This window comes from Ruditapes philippinarum, unplaced genomic scaffold, assembly GCF_026571515.1.
Source record: "Ruditapes philippinarum isolate M1 unplaced genomic scaffold, ASM2657151v2 ctg2998_1_1_1_1, whole genome shotgun sequence".
NCBI classification, from domain to species: domain Eukaryota; kingdom Metazoa; phylum Mollusca; class Bivalvia; order Venerida; family Veneridae; genus Ruditapes; species Ruditapes philippinarum.
The window spans coordinates 73,150-98,093 of NW_026853265.1; the positions used below are offsets into that span (position 1 = coordinate 73,150).

Here is a 24,944-nt window from a genome sequence, read left to right on the forward strand (position 1 = left end):
ATTTGAAATTGGTCTCCTGCAGGGCTGGGTTGTAGATGTGCAATTTCTCCCTCTTGTATCAAAGCGATTTGTTCTTTGAATTCACTCTTCAAAACGCAACAAACAGCTAGCTTCTACTGGGATTCTTGTGAACACGTTGATTGATTTATTACCTGATTACTAGGTCGTAACACGTCTTTGAAACGCAACATCATAGCTCCAAGATTAGTCTTTCTTTATAGTAGATTAAAAAACATGTACATGTATGTCAACAAAAACTCTGTATGATAATGTATTTTAATATATTTTCTTTTACATTTTGATCATTTCTATACGAGCTGTTTTGGCCCTAGAAATCTTTGAAAGTTAAGTGTTCGTTATTAAATGATATTGGAAAAAAAATGCAAGGACATTTCAAGATTTGTTTCATTATATCAGCCAAATAATGTTCTTATCTAAAATTAACTGTTTCACAGACAGTTCAATTCAAAAAATGAATATCAAAAATATGAATATCAAAACATGAATATCAAAATGTTTTGATATGAATATCAAAATGTGGATATCAAAATTTGAATATCAAATTGTGAATATCAAAATGTTATGACATTAATATCAAATGTGAATATCAAAATGTTTTCGTATGAATATCAAAATGTGAATATCAAAATGTTTTGATATGAATATCAAAATGTTAATATTAAAATGTAAATATCAAAATGTGGATATTAAAATATGAATATCAAAATGTAAACATCAAGATATGATTTTTATGTGTATGTGTATTAACATTAAAGAAACCACACAACTAGCTGTCCATCTAGCTTTCAGATTTGTGGTTCTCCTCCTGTAGATCTGCTCATGCTCCTTTTGTGCCGGAAATCATGCACAGAGGAGCACGCAAGATCTATGATGCTGTAAAGTCACCATATGCAAAATGTCGATGCGACCCCAAATCAGCTACAACAACGACTAAAGAAACAGATATGGAGCGTATGTCCTACATATATTTTAGGTCATATTTGTTATCTTTATTGCTGTGTGACACCAAATACCATCATATATATCATTTAAGACTTTAGACAGGAATGACCTTATGTTAACTAGGTGAAATAAATGTAATACATAGCCGGATTCCAACTCAACACCGTCAGTGGCAAAATGATTTGAATTCGGCTACCTTTACCAGTCGGTATCTTATGGAGGACCCACAGGCATTACTTTCAGACACACATCATTACATCAATAAGTAAACTTGTTGATATTACGTTTGTTTTTCCAAAACCTTGATTTTTTGTTTGATTGGCATTATTCATAAAATATTACTTATCTTTCCTATAGCGACAACGTACTTTTGCATCAAATATCATTCATTCATTCATTCATTCATTCATTCATTCATTCATTCATTCATTCACTCACTCACTCATTTATTTATTTATTTATTTATTTATTTATCTATTTTTTATTTATTTATCTATCTATTTATATATTTGTTTATTGTGTAAAATTAAATTTGATCAATAACACTCTATGTCTGACAGATCTATCACCAGATATACCCTGAAAATAGGTATAACCATAATATGCTACAGAAACATAAAACGGGTTGTTTAATTCATCTTTTTAAAACTGTGGTTTTTATATAAAACTATTTTCCACATAATTTTCTAATCATAAGTAGGGTGAGTCGGTGCAACTATGAGACATATATGCAACGTCAGTTCTGATGTATCATTAACCTCATTTCATGTGTTGTTTTAATTTTCTGTGTTGCAGTAATGTTGTATTGCCTTCATTACTTACCTCTGCTGTCGATATGAAGTATTTACATCTTTTTACTTGTGTTGTTTTAATTTCTTGTTTTGCAATGGTGTAGTTTTGCCTTCGTTACCTACCTCATCTGTGGATATGTAGTATTTAAATCTTCTTACATAATAATGTTATATTTACATCTTCTAACTTGTTTTTTTTTTTTTTTTTTCATTTTCTGTGTTGCAATAATGTAGTATTGCAATCAATATTTTCCTCTGCTATCGGTATGTAGTAACTACATCTTCTAACTTGTGATGTTTTAATTTTCTGTGTTGCAGTGATGTAGTATTGTCTTCGTTACTTAACTCTGCTGTCTATATGCCGTATTTACATCTTCTTACGTGTGTTACTTTAATTTTCTGTGATGCAATAATGTAGTATTGTCTACATTACTTATTACAGTTGTCGATTTGTAGTATTTACATCTTCTTACTTGTGTTATTTTAATTTTCTGTGTTGCAATGATGTAATATTGTCTTATATGGTCCCTGAGAGTGCATTATTGCAGCAATCTTTTATATCTAGACATTTCATTTATCTTTTAGCTCAAGGTTCATTATTTCTGCTGTGATATTCAGATAAATTGTTTAATGCTAGCATATTCTTCTTTTATAATGTGAGTTTATTTTTGATCATTTAATCTAAATAAAATCCATTCTTAAGGATAAAGATTTGAGACAATGATTTTTGATCACATAATAGAATGTTTAATACTTTTCTAGTATGTGTAATACTTTTGATCATGACTTTTATTCGTTGTCCATATTGGAACTAAGTTACCATGGTAATAGAACATGTTTCATCCATGGCTTTGCTCGTTTCTTTGGAATTCGTTAAGAAATCGGCGTGAATAACGTTTTTTTTTTATTTAAACATTTCTTCAAAAATTACTCAGAATCCACGATGGTGAAAAGTCGAAAATACGATGACGAAAAGTCATAAGTACTATGGTGAAATTCAAAATAACAATACAACGAAATTTCACCATCGTGTTTTCGTTATATTGACATTTCACCATTTTACTTACGACTTTTCATCATCGTACCTACGACTTTTCATAATCGTACCTTCGACTTTTCACCATTTCAAATTTTCACCTTCGTAATTTCGTGGTATCGTTGTTTCGAGTTACATGTGTGCCGCGATGGCCCTTTCGGAACACCGTAGTAAATCAATTCGGACAAAGATTTTGATATACAGAATAACATTTATCTCGGCTGGGTGTCAAATCTGATGGATATATTCCCACTACTTTCGTTTTTAATCAGCTGATTTATATGAAGCCGTGTGGAAAGCTTTTGAAGGTTCCTAGATCTTATATGCTAGAAGCGTTTGATAAGAACCGCGAAGAATGATGTTTATTTCGGTTTTATAAAACTTACACGAGCCATCTGCGGTCAGCATCAACTTTTGCATTTTATATTACGCAATGCACGTATATACGTAAAGAGTATTTCAGTTAACTGTGCCTACCGGGACTTTACCGAGGACTTGCCAAAAGATAATAAAAGTTTGATTTTTTAATTACGAATAAAAATTAAATTTATTTCACTATTCATTTCTATGTAATTGTCATTAAGTTAAGTCACTATGTAAATGTACGTAGCGTCTGTTGTAAACTCGGTTTTATTGAAAGTTAATCATTTATATTGAATATGATTTATTTTGAATTTGCCATGAATTTTCAATACGCTATATAATGGGGGGGGGGCATGATTGGTTAGGTCAGGGACAGACGAGTAACTAACTCATCATGGAACTTGCTACTGCTCTAACAATTGAGTACAATACTGTTTCCTTCTTACACTCCAAGTAAATCATTTCTTCTGTATTTCAGGCGTGACGCTTAAAGTATATTATTTTTCTGTCATTTACATGTGACATCTCCAAGAATATTATTTCTCCTGTTATTTATAAAGGTACCGTTAAAAGCACATTATTTCTTCTGTGTTTTACATCGTACCATTCAAACCCCATTATTTCTTCTACCTTTCAGATGTGACCGCTCATAGCGCATTACTTCTACTATTTTCCAGTTATGATTGCTAAACGTACGTTGTTTCTTCTTCTCAGAACGCATAGTTTTATCTGTCCTGCAAGATCCTTTTTTATAATTATTAAAGTATTTAAAATATACAACTGAACATTTATTTTAGTGCTTTACTTTTTTTCCATAAATAACAGTTTACATAATAATATTACAATATGTATATACAAAATGTAAATATTTTTCAAAATATCAGTTTGAACATTAAAACATTTATATACAGAACAAATCAGTGATAAATCTGGCTAAATAAATACAATTGACGATGTTATTTAAATGCAAATATTGAAGAAAAAAACGTGGCGCTATGTATTTGCTAAAACGCTAAAACACCATAGCATTTAACAATACAATCCCAGGGTTACAGCTATGATCGGCGAAAATTATATGCACACTATACTTTATAAATTTAAAAAAAACAAACCGCTGGGAACATATTCTTTCATATTCTTATATGCTCATACCTAGAGAAAGTATAAACAATAACATGTCTCTGTTGTTAAACGCTTATTGTTTATCTAAGAAAACAGAGTAAAACGTTCCATAACAAAAATTCTATTCGGGCATGCGCAATCCGCTTAAACCCCTGTTGCCGTTTGGCATCGATGCTTCTCTTTACATTTAAATATAGATATTAATTTCATCACTAGAAGTAATAATATTTCTTAAAGGCACATTATGCCTAAAAACAATTAAAATTTTACTTCTTTAAAAAGGGGAAAAATGACTACTTTTATAATGTTTAAATAATGGTTTCAGATTATGTTAGATTCTTAATACCTGATGAAAGTACCAATAAATGTGAAATAATTTGTCATAAAAGTATCAAAATGTTAACAAAGGAGTATTTCAATTTCCATACAAAATACGAATTCACTAAAACTGTACTATAAGTATATCTGTACGTATTGCCAAAAAGCAACAGATGCTTCACGTAATTGACCAATGAGTAACTTTTGGATGACATAACAGTACACCAAAATTAAAACGCTTTTAAGAAATGTAAATAAAAAGCATTTCTGGGGCTTATTGGCCTTTAACAATATTAAGGAAAATAATAATGTGTAAGTAAGTGGGATATAATAGCACGTGTATTATTATCTAACGTGTTATACACGTGCACAAACAACCTGACCATCTTCTGCAACTTGCAACTGGTACTCGCGCTGACCGCTGACATTACATAAAGACTGGAATTTATTATGCCCATCAACTGCTTCACTGCTTCATGAACAGAAGAATGTTATAAGAAATGACAATTGATGATAGAGATATTGACATGTATAATAACAAACATAATTTACGTCTGCATCGGTACCATTTTATCCAGAAATGTCAGATTGCGTTTGTTTTCTGATATTCTAGAAAACAATAATCGAACACAAACATATTACATAACGTTTACAACAATGGGGTCATTTCTCTGACAGCGTGAATTTTAAACTCCATTAAGATGAATAGCTCAACAAATTATCAGTCATAATATTTTGGTCGTACAGAAAGATTTTTTAGCATATCCAAATATGTCATGTGACCTAACATGTTCAAGCAAGTTGCCTTCTATTAGCTGTTGCATAATTAAATATTTAATAATACTATTCTATAATAATAATGTTCTTGAATAATAATGTTCTTGACAAATAATGTTCCTGAATAAAAATATTCTTTAATAATAATGTTCTTGAATAATAATGTTTTTGAATGATAATGTTCTTGAAAAATAATGTTCTTGAATAATAATGTTCTTGAAAAAAATGTTCTTCAATAAAAATGTGCTTGAAAAAAAATGTTCTTGAATAATAATGTTCTTGAAAAAAAAAAAAGTTCTTGAATAATAATGTTCTTGAATAATCATATTCTATAATCATCATGTTCTAAAATATTCACATTATACATGTATAATCATTATATTCCTGAATAATTATGTTATAGACTATATTCATGTTCTAGAAAATCATTGGTCTAGAATAATCACATGCTAAAAAAACCATATTCTAAGATATGCATGTTTAAGATAAATCGCGCTGTAGAAAATGTACTATAAATGTTCTAAAATATTCTTAAATCACGATTAATTGTATTACCATGATTTACAAAATAAATAAAAAAAAGAAAAAGAAATTAAAGTTTGGCATAAAGTTATATGATTCATTAATAAATATCTCTGTTCAGCAATGAACTGTTTCAAATATAAATTTGATGACCGGAAACGGAATAAAACCTCACTTCCGGTTATATAAAAGTTTCAAGTACAACATTACGCCATATGTTGATGTCATACATATACATAATGTGTCCATTGTAGTTACATGTATAACAATGTTGAATGACATCATGTTATTTATATTTGCATTAAAACGGTTCACTTATTATAAATATATGTAGCTAACACATCTCAAAGTAATTTAAGTAAGTAATTTAATACCACAGTCAACATTCACTCAGCATCTGTCAAAAGACGTTGACAGTACGCACCTATTAAAGTCCTCTTTTGTATCATTTCAATAAATGTAGCTCCTTTGCGAGAAACGTTTTCTATTTTCACAATTCCGGGATATGGTTAGGGTCAGGATCAAAATTCATATTCAAGAGTTCAATATTCCATCCTGATGTTTTCTTTTTGAACAAAAACCGGAAGTATGATTCTTGAGAATCAAAGCGTCGCTGAAACTTCTTTTTTTTCTTGCACTGCAGCAACATCCGAGTTTCAACTTTGTGTTGTTTTTATTTTTAGTGTATAATAGTAATACACACTAACATATATCCACTTATTACATGATGAGGGAATCACACTATAGAGGGCGCTCGCCAGGTGCCATTGTGCTCATCATCGGAGAGCCTGTAGTGGGGCTTATACTTTCTACAATCAATGACAAACAATCCAAACTGCTGACGTTTGTGTGTTGTTGTGATTGTTGTTGTTGCTGCTGTTGTTGAGGATGATGATGACTGTGATCCATGTAGCCTGGAAGTAGATAATATGTAGATGTTAGAAACAATGTAAATTGTAAATACATGTATGTGAGGAAAAAATGTAGACTTTATTTTAAAAACAATATAAACCATTCTTTTATATTAGAAACGCTCAAGGTCATATGTGTATGAAAAAGTGTTAACAATATGTGTTAGAAACGATGTAAACTAACATGCGTTAGAAATGTTGTAAACTATAAATGTTAGAAACCTTGTAAACTATATATGTTTTGAAACCTTATTAACAATTTGTGTTAGAAACGTTGTTAACTATTAAGTGTCAGAAACTTTTAGACTTTATGTGTGAGAAACATGTTAAACTAAACTGGTCTATGTTAGAAACAATGTAAACTATATGTGTAAGAAATGTTGTAAACTCTACTCTTGTATTTTAAAAGCATTGTAAACACTATATGTGAGAAACAATGCATCAAAATTAACATATATTTGTTATAACGTAATAACAAGATGCGTTTAAAGTGTATCCTACGCTACTATAATTCCGTACAAGAAAAGTGGAATTTACAACAAAAATACAGACTTTTAAAATATGATAATTTTAGAATATGTTGAAATTATTTAAAACAAGTAAAAATAAAATGTTTATTTAACAAGATGCCCCATGGATAACCAAAACCAGATGTTTCAAATCCGTAATGCAATCAAAACGGTATTACAACGGGGGTATAAAATTTCACGCCAATTTCGTTTTATCGCCTTTTATCAACTAAAGGTCAGGTAGCCCAGCGCGTGCAACTGCACACGTGCATTATGTAACCTATTAAGATAAGACTCATTGTGATGGGTCGGTTATTTATCATCTTTATATCTAATTAATACTAATAATTGTCGGTGAATTAAGCGGTGGGGGACTATGGACGGGCCACCTTTTACCAAATGTTTCGGCAAACAATATTACTTTGAAATTTAAGACGATGATACGTCTTGCGATTAGAATTGCATCGGGCGAAATATGTTGGCAGTCTGAGGCCGTTTATGATCACGAAGTTCATCTAATAGATGAACAATTCTGCGCTAACCCTTCTTGTGTCTTTATTTTCAATATGGACTCGTCCTTCTTTGGATTTGAGACTGTCCATTGTTACTATGAGGGATTTCATGTTAAAAATGCAAAAAAATAAGCAGACGACAGTAAAAAAAGTCACGTTAAACAGCACGGAAGTCAAGGCTGGTATTATTCTATATGCATATGGCAACAACAAGGCAGTATTGCCGCTGGCAAATACGAGTTAAAGACCTAATAAAATTAATAAATTCATAATATTGTATTCAATTTTATGTATCTCAAAATTAATTAGAAAAAAATGAGTTAATTAGATTTCCAAAACACATCTTATAATTTCTTTTTAGAAATGAAAAAAATGACAACATTATTCATGAAAATATAATTGAAATAATTAAATGAATAATGTCTTTCATCATTATCTCTATTGAAATGATAAATTATAGTCTGATTTTTTTGTCTAAATTGATTCAGTATTACTTTGCAAAAGTTAGCGCTGAGTAGGTAGCTTTGCAACTTTCAAAGAATAGTATTTGTGAAATAACAAAACATCAAGATGTTTTGTGTCACAATATATTATAAACCAGATAAAACGTCGAAAACGGCAAAACCAGCATTTTACGAATTATTCTTAGTGATGATGACGTCATCGCGTTAAATACGAATACATACATACATATAAAGAAAATCGTAATACATATAGTTACATTACACTGAAAACGCCATGAGTTAAATAAATTCCATGCAGAGTATTGACAAGTCACTCGAAGAATTTTAGTGAGAAATAAATATGAGCCGTGTCATGACAAAACCAACATAATGCATCCGCGCAGTCTGATCAGGATCCATGCTGTTCGCTATCAGTTTCTCTACTTGTAATAGAGTTGGTAAGCGAACAGCATGGATCCTGACGGTCTGGATCCATGCTGGTCGCAAACGCATTACGTTGGTTTTGTCGTGACGCGGCTCAGATGTACGACAGCTTTCTCTCGTAATTATGGAGTCGCACGGTGCATTATTATAAAAACATATATTTTATTCTTCTACATATTGTGTTTTAAGAAGGAGAGAGAAAAAAACATTCATTACAAATGATCTTTTTTTTCTTGTAATATTGAATAATGACAAAGTGTTATTACAGAACTGAGACTGGAAATACTATTGTCATATCTGGTCGTTTATTGGGGAATAAGAGGGCGCTAATAGCAAGTGTAATAAACATGTAGACGCTTGAAGGGTTCGTCTGAGAGTATAGTACCGTACCGTAGTTGTTACCATCGCATTCAGTGCATTGTAGGAATTATCATACTGTAATATATGTTAATCGACACACTGGATGAGCTTATAAATCCCTTATTTCATGTAATGGACTTCTCATGTTTTGAATTTGGGTAGGTCGATTGTTATGACCAGGGATTTTAGGATAATTTTTTTTAAATTCTGAGTCTTGTCAGGCTAAACGAAAGAAGATCGTTGTTGTTTTCATTTAATGAACTTTTAATTATTTAATTTATAATATAGATCTTGTAGATTGTGTTTTTTATTTGACACTACAATATGTCCTTGAACCCGTAACCGCTGTTACCAAAAGTGATAAGCCTTTTTGTCACCATTATATGTCAGACCAGCCTGCAGATCCGTGCCACTTTTGACAAATCTCTTTCATCTTAACAGCTCAATTTTTAAGATTTTGATATTGAAATCCCTTAAATTTGAATGGACTGTTCCAAGTTCAAAGCAGGGCAAATCCATTACATAATTTCAGCAGGTTTAGGGACTAAAAGAAAATAATTTGTAAGTAGTGCGCTAAGTGTAACAAAGTTTTGTCCTGAAGTGTAGTATAACATATTAATCATACGCTAGATAATTACATACATTAACATTTTATACTCGTGTTTTTATGCCATACTCGCACATATGTACTGCACCTAAATCAAGAGAAAAACGGATTATAATACGGGCTGTAGTACGGGTTTTATTGGTATTGGGCAACATTAATGACAGTGTACGTAAGTAGTTTGCCCATGCCGATGTATGCAGTCACGTTCTGAACAACACCCGGATATCATGTTATCAAATTCCTGTATAATTCATAGACACTTCAACACATTCTTTGTTCTAATAACTAGTCAGCATCAACAATATACCGCTTACAAAGACAGTAGAATGTATGCAATTAGTGTATTCTGTTCGTGACAAAAATAAATAGATGTTGCTTGTTGGTTGTTTTTTTTAAATGATTCAAATGTGTAGATTTTGGAACTGGGCGTTTGTCAAGCAACGATTTTTAAGCTTAGCTGCGTTTTACAACAATAATAATAATAATAATAAAAATAATAATAAAATATTTCTGAAAGATCTATAAAAGAAGAAGTAACACATCGCACAAAAGTAGCATCTTAATTTAAATGTGGTCTCCTAAACAATCTATAATAAGAAAAACAACAACAACAACACGAAAAACATCCATTACATGGAATCAATCAAAAGTTGGTCCTAAAACAAACCTAATTTGATTGATTTGACAAACATTTCTTTTTTAATATTTAATTTATTTTTCAATATCATTCAAACACTTTTCATTTATAAATAATTTGACAGATATACATGTACTTGCATAAAAGACATGATAACATTATGAACGCATTAACTCTTATCTTCAGTAGCTTTTGCGTCTTGCCAGGAACCAAAACTGATTGACCATTCATTCTTTATTTTTTCATTTCGAGAAAATATTGATTAAATTAAGAATAAAAAAAGCAGACGATATTATGATTAGACTTCAATATTGCCAGCATGCAAAAATGTAATAATAATAATAATAATAATAATAATAATAATAATAATAATAATAAATATAAAAATAATAATAATAATAACAATAATAATATTAATGATGATGATGATGGTGATGATGATGATGATGATGATGATGATGATGATGATAGTAATAATAATTATAATAATAGAAAGACTACAAAATGGGTTTTATATACTTTAAAATAAATAATTGTTGCCTTAATTAATAGTATGTTGGTTTTTTTTACTAATTTTCGGCTAAGTCAAAGAAATAACTTAAATTTTGCATAACCATTCTTGGTTATAATGTTGGTTTGGCATGGAATATGTAAACACACCGATACATCAAACCATACATGTCTGCCCAACAAACAAACAAAACATCAACGAAACAACAAAAATAAACGACAAACTTTGTCTCTAAATAACAAACAAATCTTAAAACAAATGGGAGCAATTCTTTTCTTTTTTTCAGCAAAAATAAAACAACAACAGCAAAAAAACGTTTGACGTGCAAAGCAGACGATATATAGCTGTAAGGAGCAGATGTGTTGTTTCTGCCCTCTTCAGGAGCTGATTATTGTCCTGTCTTTCAGCACATAGATGCCTAATTTGTGCGGAAATATATCGTACATGTGTGCCGCGCGAAAACTTCGTACATGTAGCAGACGATAAACTATTCCATAATACGGTTTACATTCCGCGCAATATTATTTCAAACATAAAAATAAAACAACACGAAAAGTAAGTTTGAAAACTTTTGAAAAATTGGATGAAATTAAAAACATTTTGTTTATTAATCAAATTAGTCGCTATATGAATATATATGAAGTTGTAATTTTAATTAAGTTAAAAATGAAAGACATATAAAAATCTAAAAAGACATCGGATTTCAAGGTTAACCTAACCTGTCTGATGCCTTTAATTTAGAATAGCCTTTTCAAAGTGTCAGGGAATTTCAATATTCAAAATAAAATAATAAATTAGCTACAAACAGTATAGAGGCTGGACAGATCAGCTCGGACCTAAAGGCTGACATGGGCGCCACACAAGTGACAAAGGCTAATAACTTTTGGTTCCAGCATGCTAATGGTTAGATTTATGGACTTCTTTGTTTTTGACATATAAAAAAGTTTGCTCATGAAAAAAACTTTGCCTGTTAATTCGTTGTTATGAATATCTGTTTGTATTTATTTATTTTTTACAAAAATCTTGCTTCAAAAGAAGATAAATATAACGAGTCTACAATTTTACTTTTTCAATCTATTAGAGTAGCAATTGGTCTATGAAATGTGTATTTTGTTGATATTGCTTCATAAAATTGTATATTTTGAGAGAATCTTCACTGCCCAATTAAAAAGATTATAATGTTTACATAATGAAACAAAAATAGGCAATAACTTTAGGTTTAATACAGATGAGATTGAACATTTTAATGGCGTATTTTCTTTGCAGACGAGAAAATCTTGAAAAACGCGGGTATTTATCAGAATGAACTGAAACTAAAGAAAATGCCCTAAGAAAAAGGGATAGTAATCAAACGAAATGTCCTTAAATTGGAGAGATAAGTTAACGTTCTACTGGTGTGAACTCTAGATAGGAAATCAGCGTAGAGATAATTGGCTGTATAAAAACCTATCTATAGCTAGTCTCTTACAGTTAAAGAAATGATATAGATGCCGGCGCTGAAGAACTACTTTTTTTTAGGTGCAAGGAATCTTCACAAAGTTCAAATATTTCTCACATCTCATTTCCTGCAATTTGTTGGGTGTTTTTTTTTCTATCGTAGTTTTACAGTGTAATGAGGCAAATTAATATTGTAAGTTTTATATAAGTCAGTGTATTATATGGTGTACCAACAAGACCCTTAGCCGGCATTTTTTTTTCAAAACAATTTGAAACTAATCTTATCAATTTAATCACACTACCAAATGATATCAGTAGTAAAAAACAAGGAACAAAAATCATCAGAATTTAAAGTTGATTAAATGATAAATGTTGCTTAAGTCGGTGCTAGGGGGAGTGGACGGTAGTTTGTATCTATTACTATTGTCCATGAACAGTGTCAATCAAACCGACCCTGCATCTTCACATCTTCGTTTTTGGGATTCTTTAGAAACCCCGTTTTTTTCTGTTTTTAATCGCTTCAAGAATGATTCTCGTAAAGAAACAATGCTTCTTTTGTACTTATATTTTATGAGAGAAAAAAAGAAACAAAAATAAATGTTCATCAGCAATGGTCAACACTTCACAAGGCACAAATTTCCAAAAAAACTGAGATCTTGCATAAAAAATAGGTCAATTAAGAGACATAAATTTGTGCACATTTCATAGTAATGTTTCAATTTCAGCAGCAAGTAATCTCTTCAGGTTTTGTTGAAAACTCTTGCATTTATCATATGTATCTACAGATGTGGAAGTATTTATTCTTAAGAAGTTACACCATTATGTTTAATAGTCCCTTCAGGTGATACATACGCTTGTTTCTATATAACTAGTTATGTAAGCACGTCGGGAATAAAAGTTCATGCGTTAGATCTAGTTAAATTATTTGACTGTATTGTTTTCTATTCAAAACGTACATTTTCAAAAATTATCAGGCGTTTTCATTTTGAATATTTCTTCATTATCTATTATTGTTATCTTTATCATCTTAATTATTATTATTATTTTATTATTATTATTATTATTATTATTATTATTATTATTATTATTATTATTATTTTATTATTATTATTATTATTATTATTATTATTATTATTATTATTTGTTGTTTGTTGTTGTTGTTGTTGTTGTTGTTGTTGTTGTGTTGTTGTGGTGGTGGTGGTGGTGAAAGTATTTATGTTTATTTAGCGTTGTTATTTGTTAATTTCAAAAACGTTATAACAGAAAAACGTTTATTACATGCTTTTCGGTGGTTTATAGAAATATATCAGTGATATAAAACTGGTAATTTCACTGTTTGAAACAGTGAAATTACCACTTTGATAATTTCACTGTTTTGAATTTAAGCCCCTTACGTTGTTTCAGTGAAATACCAGCGTGCACAGTACTGGGTACCAACTTAATGACGTCACGTCGTAAATGACGTCACGTTGTATTATTATTTGGCGCGCTTTTCATTCAGTTATAGGTTTAATTTCTTTTTAAAACGTTTCTGTGCATGTAATAAAAAGAAAATTTGTTTAGTTTAGTGTAAGATTGAAATATATTTCACCTTGTGAACACCAAAAGTTCAAATTTCACTCGTGGCTGCGCCACTCGTGAAATATACCTTTTGGTGCTCACTCCGTGAAATATATTCAGATCTTACACTGAACTAAACAAATATCCTCTATTTGTTGGTGAGGAAGATCAAACTTTAAAAATAATAAATAGTGTCAACGTTTGATTCTTTCGAACGTCAAATTCGTTTTAAGGTGTGAGTTTGCAATTTTATTTCATATAACCTAAACCTCAAGTTAGATAAAAAACGAACGAATATATAACTAAATTCATTTATGACAAGTAAATTATAGTTTTAAAAAATTATCTTACATTACTGTGCTACAACTTCTGGTAATAATAGATTGCCCAGAGATAACAGCCATGTACCGTGACATAACAAATACCAAAAACTTTAGAGAGCGCGTATCGTCATACATAAGATAATAAAATTGCCATGGTACCTTCGAAAACCCGGAAATACACTTGAAATTCTTTTGATTCTCTAGAGTAGAGTTCATTTCCCCATTATTAACTCTCCAGTTTCCACTGGGATCATATTACATTCAATTAGAAACATGCAAAAATTCTTGATTGCTCGTTTTCAACCCCTGTTGATGTAATAATTATACCACTAAGGGGGGATTTTTTTCTTGAAAATAATTTATCAAGCGCGTTTTCTTATTCGTTGATATATTATTTAATTTTTTTCTACTTCGATGGTAAAACTTAAGAATATTTTGTTAATTTTCTAGTTGATACCGTTTCGTGAACAGTAAAAAACAGTTATGCATTAATACAAGTGATGTGAAAGAAAAAAAGGAAAAAGAAAAGTCTGGAAAAAAATATGGAAAGGAGAAGAACAATGGAAAAAAAGAATATGTAAGACGAAAACGAAAAAAAGAAATGAAAAAAGGAGAAAAAGAAGACAAAAATACTGAAGAAGAAAGAAAAAGAATAACTAGAAGAATCAAAAGACGATGATGAAGATGAAGAAGAAGAAGAAATAAAAGGGCAAATCAAGAAGAAAGAAAAGAAGAAGAAGAAAATTGGAAAAAGGTAGCAGAAACAGTAATAGGAATCTAGGAGGACGAGAACTTTGTCTTATGTTTGAGATGGACAAAACTTTTTAAAAGGGAAATGAGTGCAGCGGGAGTATGAAATCCGTTTTTCATGGTTAATTTAACACGAATCGATGTGGCGAAAGTGATATCTTCAAAAGCATATGCATATTTGGTAGTTATAAATATGTAAATATGTATTTTAATCTATATGAACCTATTTTATTTTTGTTGTTGTTGTTGTTGTTGTTCTCAACGTTAACATATTTGTCATCATCATCATCATCATCATCATCATCATCATCATCATCATCATCATCATCATCATCATCATCATCGTGATCGTCATCATCACTATCATCGTGTTGTGTTATGGTTAGACAAATAAATATATACATACCATTTGGATGTGTTTGGTAACCATTGGTCATATCCGCCATATGATGAAGTTTATCCGGATAAAAATGTGGACTGTTCACTGTCTGAAACACGAAAAGGTAATAAATTAACGAAAAGTTCTAATGAAGTTAAAAAGCAAATTTTAAAGTGGTATAGTGAAAATGTCTACATCAAGGAGCCAGGCGTTGATGAGGACAATTCAAAGTTTTTAATACCATTTTTTATTTAATTTTCGTGATCCCTTTATTCTGTGATGTCATAATTAAAGACTAAGTGTTTTTTATCTTTATACAGACTATGTGTGTAACAAATTGTAACTGGTAAATGTTCCAGAAGAAACGTGGGGTAGAAAGAGACGAAGTGTGTTTTAAACAAGTACTTGCTTATTACTACGGATTATTATTGCAATAAAATTCATTATTTTTATGTTTTACACACAACAGAAATACAGAAATGTCTGCAAAAACAACAAAGATTCGGCACTAATTATGATGAAATAAAGCGTCTAAGATTATCATCAAATAAAGCGTCTAGATGCTCTTAGACTGGTTTCGTTTCTCACTGAAAACTCATTATCGTCTACATCAAAAAGAACTGCAACCAGTCCGTAATGATTTTAACATAATTTGAAAGATGTTCATCTAATTAAATTTTCGGCTGCAAAATTGTGAAATGTGAAATGTTGTGTTAAGTCCTAAGCGACGAAATGAAGTAAAAGTTTTGAAAAATGGTGAAGAATCCTGTGTTATTTATGACCGTCTCGTTTGTTTTCATTCCACAGAGTTTCCGTTAAAAATTTAATTTTCACTTTCAGGTCAAAGGTCGTTAAATGCTTTTATTCTCTCCAGTTAATTCATGATCAAAGCTTTGATGGAATGCCTTAAACTGTTTCAGTGCCTTAGTGGAGACAAGATGCATGTCGAGTTATATGTTGGGTCTCTGTGAAGAACGCTATAAACAAACATTTAAAAGTGGTTCATTAACAGATCTTTACCGTGTTTTATTGATGTTAACGGTTCTTGACGTGTTGACGCTAAGAACTATTCCAAAATTAAGTGAACACAAAATTTTATTCCGGCAATAATAAGACATTCCAGTTGAGTTAAGAAAAATATTCATGATAGAGGATGGACAATCTTTTTACTTTTATTTTATTTTTTTCTCTTCCCGCTGCATCTGCAATGCAATGATAGACGTGTTATAAATTGAATACAAAGAAATGAGCCGTTTTGTCAATGATGTTCTAGAAGAGACATAGAAGATGAATTTCATTTTATTCATGTCTGTCCATGTTAAACGATAATATTATGGTATTTCTTGAAAGGCACAATAGACGTCAGTTAGCAGTTTATTACATAAAAGTCTTGACTATTAAAATTTTAATGTTAAATAATGTTCAATAAAAGATCAAAATGAAGATTTGGCCAAAATTTTTAAAAACATGTTGACCCTTATTTAACTGACGCTTTTTAATAATTATCAAGTTGTGATTGATTACAAGCAATTATTGCATTGATTGGTTCCTCGGACATGTACATATTACTTGAATATTATGTTTCCTATGATGATGTTCTATGTGCAAATCAAAAACAAAAAAAGTTCAGCTCTGATCGGTTCCGTTTTTAATGCGAAATATTTTAAGTATCAAGTAAGACGCAAGCTTGCGGTTATAACTATTTTAAGCTTATTACTCATCATTTGTTCAAATGCCATCAATAATGTTCATGTTGCCAATATAAAAATGCTAGAATTTTACGATATTGATATTAAGATGATTTTTTAAACATTGAACCAAAGTAAAGAAATTTATCACATAAACCCAGTTAATAGAAACGATATTGCACTATACACTCATTCAGTATCCTCTATATATTAAAATAAAAAGTGTAACCATAACATTTTTATTATATTCTTAACATGCATGTCTTCTAAATATGTCTATATGAATGTATATTTTTTAAGAAATACAGGGAAACCGAAGCAGCTGGCGAGAAGAACGAGAAATATAATGTATTAAATTTAATATAATGTATAAACAATATTTGTCATATTTCTTATTTGGGAAAGATCTGAATACAAGTCATTTATTTCATGATAAGTCATGTGAAGTTCCTCAAAGATTCACCACATTTGGCTATTAAATGATTAATTACAGTATATAGTGCAGTATTTTGAAAGGCCATCATTATATTTACTGTTTTAGGATAATTTGATTTCGAGTTTTAAAGGTAACATATGTGCGATAAATTTTAGAGTTAATAATTAAATAAATATATAAATAAATAAATAAATAAATAAATAAATAAATAAATAAATAAATAAATAAATAAATAAATAAATAAATAAATAAACAAATAAATAAACAAACAAATAATAAAATCATTGATGAACTTTCTCTGCTATGGATTGCTATTTGCTCCATCCACGTTCAACTTAAATATTTCCCTATGGATGAAAAAGGACAATCAATCAATCAATCAATCAATCAATCAATCAATCAATCAATCAATCAATCAATCATATTTAATCTACTTGTATTTAATGATGACAATAATGATAATAAATTTATGACTGAAAATAGAAACATTGTTTTTTTTCATACGTCTTTTAGATAATCGACAATATTCATCACTAGTTCTATTATAATATATACATGTATACAGAACTGTTATTATATTATCTAATCAAGCACCCCCATGGATCTCGATGTAGACAAACTTGATTCATGCCCATTAAATCTCAATCAGTGGGTACGGTAAGCGAACGTATAAGTGGAATATACCTTTTGAAGTACATGCTATTTTGATAGCCTGTCAACAGTGGCTCTTCATTATGATTCAATTCAGGGGGAAGAGAAGAATAAATGAAAGGAAAGCAAAATGCCATGGCAATGTTTACCGCGAACCATCAAAGCAACTAATACATTTTCAAGAGACAGTGTTATTGTTTTTTAATAAATGCTTGATGGCTAGAGTAAATTATACAAGTCTATGCTAAACATTTACAAAATTATGTTATTTGTCGATGTACTTCAAGTCTTAAAGAACTTCTCTCTTGTATGTGCTTTGAATAAGTACAATGTTTGTAACGTGTTCGTACATTTCCTGATTATTTTTTCTTCATGAAAACTGAGACTTATATACAGAATATATAGCTCTATGATGTAAATGAATATATAATATTTTATGAACAAACATAATCTTGACCAAACATAAAGGAGATATTTGTACTGATGTCCAAAGATAATTAATGAATGACAATTCTATTTTTAGATACTTAATAATGACTGTTACGGTATAAAGAAGATTTTAAAGATGATCATGTATTTTTTTCTATCTTATTCGTAATTATATTATACAAAGTAATTGTAATTTTATTGTTTTTACATTAAAACACAACATGAGGATGGAGTGTTTTTTTATACCTAATACGAGAAATGTAGTTTAATTAATTTTTACATTGTGTATATGTCAGTGTTTATAAGTAAGCATTTACAAAATTAAATTGGTCAAGAACGGTTCAATTTAGTGTTTGAAATTATTTTCATGAAACTGTCGATTTACTAGACTGATTAAATTTAGCCGATTCACTAGAATAAATGTGTTATGATTAATTTGAAATACATGTGCTGTAATTCTATTGGAGAAAAAATTTATTTCAAACATCAAAAACCAATAAAAAGTTACATTAATTGTTGGGCTTTTTAATAAATGATTGGGTTTTACTACTTTTATAATATACAGCTTTTTTATTAATTTATTTCAGTAGCTATTCCATCATCACCCCCAAGATTTCAGACGTGTCACATTGATAATTTCGCTGATAAGACATTCTCCAGAAAATATTATTTTGTGTCTTTTATCTTAAGACATTTATATAAAAAGGCGGCCAAATTTACAAAATGACAACCATAATTATGGAACCCACCCACTGACCGTGATATTCACCTAATCGTAATCATCACAAGGCGTCAACACGAATCACATCTCATCTAGGAACGTTATCTGTTCACCCTCTACGAGATAAGGTTAAATTGGAGAGCTCCTCGGAGCTCCTGTTTCGCCAGAATAGAACAATGTGATTACTATGGTAAATATAGTGTATTATTACATACATACAAACAAATGGAAAATGTATACAAATGCCGAAATATGAACAAAATAATCAAATTAGTAACAGAAGTTCCCCTTAATCTATTGTTAACTGTCAACACCTTTATTTTGAAAATATAATAATAATAATAATGATTTATAGGATAGTTAACTACATATTAACCGTTAATTGTTCTAAATTATCTAACTGCATTGAAGTTATTTGAATTTGTTTTTTTATCCCAACACTCTCCCAATTAGAAATATATCTACAGTATTATATTTTAATGTAAACATTAAGCTACACATATATATGTACAAATGTATTTTCAAAATGACTAAAGTTTAAAAAGTGTAAAAATTCAAAGTCACCCATGATGTCATTGTGAAAATGGCATATCCAATTTTCACTTATTGCGATTCAATATGGTATGTTCTGTTCTTTTGAGAGAGAAAAAAGCAACAATTAATGCAATGTTTTTTACTTAACTGTTCTTGATATAGATAGTTCAATATGTACATTAGAAAATTTAATTGTATTATTTTTCTTTACATTATTGCTGACATCACCAGAACAGATAATACATTTTTGTTTTATATTTTAACATCGACAAAATTTGATATGATTATTATTAATACCGTAACAAATATAAAAAAATAATTCTACATCAAAATGCCTAATAGAACGAGGTAAAGTAGCCATAGTCAAAATGTCATTTATATACCTCTATGACACGGCGACCTGTATCGAAAAACGTCTCCAAAACAATACATCTAACAGAAAAGATTCACCAATCTAACTTAAAATGTGTATAGCTCATGCATTTCCAGCTATGAATTGTAAAGCATTTCCAGTCACGAATTGTAAAACTCGTACAGTTTTTAAATTTTCTAAAATTCGTTCATAATAATTAAGAATATTCTATTCAACAAATAAGTATAAGTTGAAAAAATAGGTATAAATATTTTTGGAGAGCTAAAATATAAATAATAATCAATGAAATAATTATATAAATATATTACACAAGTAGAACTCAGTGTAAGTAGTTTAAGTCTTTAAGTTCTTAAAGATGGTGATTAAAGATAAACTATTGCAATCAACTACCAAATTAACCTATCAAATTGGACAAATGAAGGAAAATACCACGTGATGAGATTTTATAGTGATAAATGATGCCCTTGAGGGAAAGATACCGCCCATACTTTCATATAAATATCTTCTAAATGAGACTATCGCCGTCTAAATGACCTATGGTCAAGTGACGGCCCCTAAAATCACAAACCCCTGCTGATAAGTGCTGTCGAGGAATTAGGGGTTTGTTTAGAATCGCGGTAACATGATTGCATTGTAATGACGTTGATCAGCGCATCGAAAGTTAATAATGTTCTACAATAATGACGTACGCCAGCTAATTATTTTGACATCATAATTAGCGGATAATCTGACGTAATATCTTGTTGAGCAAAATAAAACAGAGCTCAATTACGACAACGATTCTGCTACCTCTTCTTCGCAGAATCGTTTGGCGCTAATATTTCAGTATAAGAGGCTATGCAGGCACTGATAAAAGGAAAAAAATATACAACAAAGCACATTAATGCGACTTCTGATTTATTCTTAGAGTATAATTCAAATGGCTTTAGAGTAACTGTTTGTCTTGGTATAAAATCTAAGCCTACTAAAACGTAAAGTCGAAAATTATATAAAGGTTATAGCAATGACCATACCAAAGAGATTGTGGCTAACAAGAGAGTTTGCTAGGGGTTGGGGTGAGGATTGGGGGGGGGGTGCTTGTTTGAAAACAGAGAGTTGTTTCAAGGTCTTTGTTAACACCTTGTTAATATGAAAATCATCTCAGAGACACCATAAATGTCGCTGGTTATTTCGGAAATCATTTAAGGGTCATAGAAACATCTTGAAAGCATATGAAAAATCTAAGAGTAAACAGCCCTCGTAAATGTATTTTGTGTGTCGGTGTATAAACATTAAATTATAAGCACATGTTGGTAAAGTCGCGGTTAACTAGAGTTGAGGGTATTTTCAGTAACTGTCATAAGCTATGTTTTGACACATGAGAATTAATAATTCTCTCGTTTCCACGGAATCTCTAGCATTTCTCACAGAAAAGCTCGAGTACTCTTTAAGCAAGGAGAAAATAAATTCCAGATCTTATTAAAAACTTCGAAATGAAACAGTGTTGTAATGTGGTCGTAACATATTTGCGTTTGTGAGAAAGGAACTTATATAATTGTTTCATTACGATTCGGAATAATTATTCAGAAATTTTAATGAGTAATTTAGGCCCACGGCGAAAAGTCTTAGAGTTCTAAAAAGAGGTGTGTGCCCCCGTAAGACGAGATTAAGGTTTATTATCCATAATTGTTTCTATGTTACAGTCGTAATTCGTTAAACAGTTTATACGAACCTAGTTTTCACGATAATTCGTCATTTCCATGATACATGTGTTAATCAGATCTTTTAATCCAAAGAAGGCTAAATCAGAATTCGGAACTTTTTTTTCGATTTTGTTCGATTTTGTCTATAAATTAATCTTTTTATATGGCAAGAGCCATAATTAATATTGACAAATCGATGATAACGTATTTATAGATAGCCATTCAATCACACCTTTAAGCTGTTGGCTTAAATTCTATAAAACAAACTTAATAATACTCTTCTAAACCCTCCAAAAATATTTTTTAAATTTTAACGTTATATTTTAACCCAATTTAAGCATATACTCGCTTTGGTCGTTTTCACATCATGTATTCTCAGTTAGGGTCGTGTACATTACTACTTCGGTGTACTTCTCCCATTAATTTCTAAGATTTGAACAAGATTTCTCCCCCCAATGTTTGACTTAGTTCAGACTCCTCATCATAGAGATAACAGTATCTACAGTAATGTTATATTTATGGGAGGTTATCATGGAAATTATATATGTTTTACAGTGTCAAAAAGAGAATAATTTCCAAGGAAAAGAATACACAATTACTGGGCTTTAGTTTGATGCTGGGGGTAAAATATGAAACAGACGTACGATAAGCCTGCAAGTTGATATGTTAACTCTGTTAAATTTACGAATGTATGCGGTGTAAATTTTATTAAAGTGTCTAAAATTACCGTACGTTTAAACGGCTTGGCAGTTTTAAAAGATATTTTGTCCCTTTTCCCTCGAAACTGATTCAAGACTGAGGATATATGCCGTTGTTTACGAGTAGATAAATAATAGAATGCACTTACAATTATTTAGGAATGCCAATAAATAAGTCATAAGACAAAACAAATACGAAATAATGATTACTTTATCATCAACACGTCGGTAATAAATGATACATAGAATTTGTAAAAGAATTACTTCCCCAATTCATGCATTTCACCGCCCTCTTTTCTTAGGAAATGGTTGCATTTCATGTAAACAATTAACCGTGCAAATTATGATGACAGCAATATATAAAACAATAAACAGATTTTTTTTTAATATATTTACCATATAGTCAGAACCATTTGTAGAATTTGTGTCATTACAATGGTCGTCTGCTCGTACTATTCTGTTCCCATGAAGCATGTCTTCTAAACTTTCAATATACTCGATGGCGTTCCGCAAAATTTCTACTTTTGGAAGTCTTTGGTTAGGATTTGGGCATGTTCGTTTCTTTAACACCTCAAACGCCTCGTTGACTTTTCGCAGACGCCGGCGTTCCCGCATTGTTGCGGCTTTCCTTCTGTCAATTTGAACACTTTTTCTTTTACAAGCTTTACAAGCCCATAATAAACAGCGTCTATTTTCACCATGGTAACCCGGAGCGAGCACGTGCGTGAGATGTTCTTCATTGTCGTCTGCGGAATTAATGTCATCTCCACTTTTGTCCGAAATTTCGTCTTTAAGAGATCCTCCACAAGATGACATAGGACTATTATGTTTTAAATCCATGATATGATCTTCGTTGTCCACTAAATCGTCACTGCACTTAGAGTCCTTTGACTCAGTTGTTTTTATTGTTGTCGATTTTTCATCTTTTTCGTCTTTGACAGACTTTGTGTTCGCCTGCTGCGTCTTATCCCCACTGTGAGATCTGCCTTTACTTCGTTCATAATCCGGACTTGAATTGTTGTAGAAATTTGAAGAAGACGAACTTGAAGTGTTTCCTGGAAACTGATAGTGTTCCGAATATGCCCTGCCCGGATATCTCTGGTACGGCACAGCGGATGCTGTAAAATAGTCTCGAGCCCCTGTTGTCCCGGTGTAAGAAGATAATTCCGATAGGTATCTGTTATCGAACATTTCCGGATTCGAGCCTCCACTAAACTGTCCGGCCACATTATGATCGAACCTACAACTTCTGTAATCTGCAGTCATCATCATTTTGCAAGAGTGTCGTCTGCTAATTTCCAAAGACCAGAGAACAACGCCAACTTCACATGTAATGTAAGCGCTTATCTTAAAGCATTGTTTAAATCATTGTTTGTTGGAAACAGAGTCTGATGTCTGCAAATTAACTCCCTGACTAGAGATAAGAATTTGTTTTGTGAGAAAAAACTTTCTAATGACATATCATACCCAGTTATCATCAAAATAAAAACAAAACACAATTTTTCTCTCCCACGTGTTCGTATGTAATAAACTACGCCCGAACGTTAGTTGAAAGATGAATTGAAACTTAAGAAATAATTTAAGCCTCCTGAAGTCCCACTAGTCAAAATAATTGGCTTCAAGCATTGAGCTGATAAGTCCCGTGCCTTGTATCGTAAGAGAAACGCTGTGTCAACATGTGTCCCTGCGGCACACCGAGAGAAAATCCGAATAAAAATCACAGAAAATAGGATAAACACACACTTATCAAGTCTCTGTTAAGATTTTGACGACTCTGGTAGGCCTTCCTCATCAGCAGCAACGAGTTTTTGATCTCTGTTAACATCCAATCAAAGCCGGAGTCATATTTCCTCGAAATGTTTATCTCCGCCTACCGGTAATTTTGACGAGACGTCCCGCGCTGATGAGCGCAGATTTCTCGGGTACCATCTGCAGATAATTCGCAATGTATTGTAAATATATGGGAGGTCATGACTTTAAGAATCAAAATCATATGTTGAATTGCCGAGTTATACTAAGTGTATGGGCGTAAGAGGAGTAAACAGGGGGGCTGGTAAGTCACGCCTACATATCATATAGATACAACAAAGATATATATATAATATAAATACATAAACGTTGGAGTAAAGATGAGTTTTCTTACAATATTGCTTGTTAAAATATTCTGAATAGTAAAGCTCTGTTAACGGTCGTTTTAGTTAAGCAAATATTTATTATAATAAAGGCATTAACAAATCCAATTATTTAAAACAGTTATTCAATATACCATATTATTTGTGTTTAAAAGAAACACACCAATTTTACGTTATTATATTATAATTATATAATTTATCAAGGTAAACAAATCTTATTATTTCCTCCCTAAATTTTAAGTTTTCTGAATCAGTTTTGAGCTGAATATCTATCAATAATCCAAAAGCCCCTTACAAAATACAAATTTTTTCCTTGCTCGACGTT

The 24,944-nt window shown here is 30.8% G+C and overlaps 1 protein-coding gene across 1 annotated transcript; it reads right to left on the minus strand.

Annotated features, from left to right (window-relative positions):
• Positions 1-3,940: 3,940 nt before the first annotated feature.
• On the minus strand, positions 3,941-24,297 carry LOC132736326 (myogenic factor 6-like). The gene is made up of 3 exons (XM_060723436.1): positions 22,884-24,297; positions 15,303-15,384; positions 3,941-6,806 (listed from the first exon to the last, which is right to left on the minus strand). Exons 1-3 carry the CDS (start codon positions 23,757-23,759, stop codon positions 6,634-6,636), a joined length of 1,131 nt encoding a protein of 376 aa, XP_060579419.1. The 5' UTR covers positions 23,760-24,297; the 3' UTR covers positions 3,941-6,633.
• Positions 24,298-24,944: the final 647 nt, after the last annotated feature.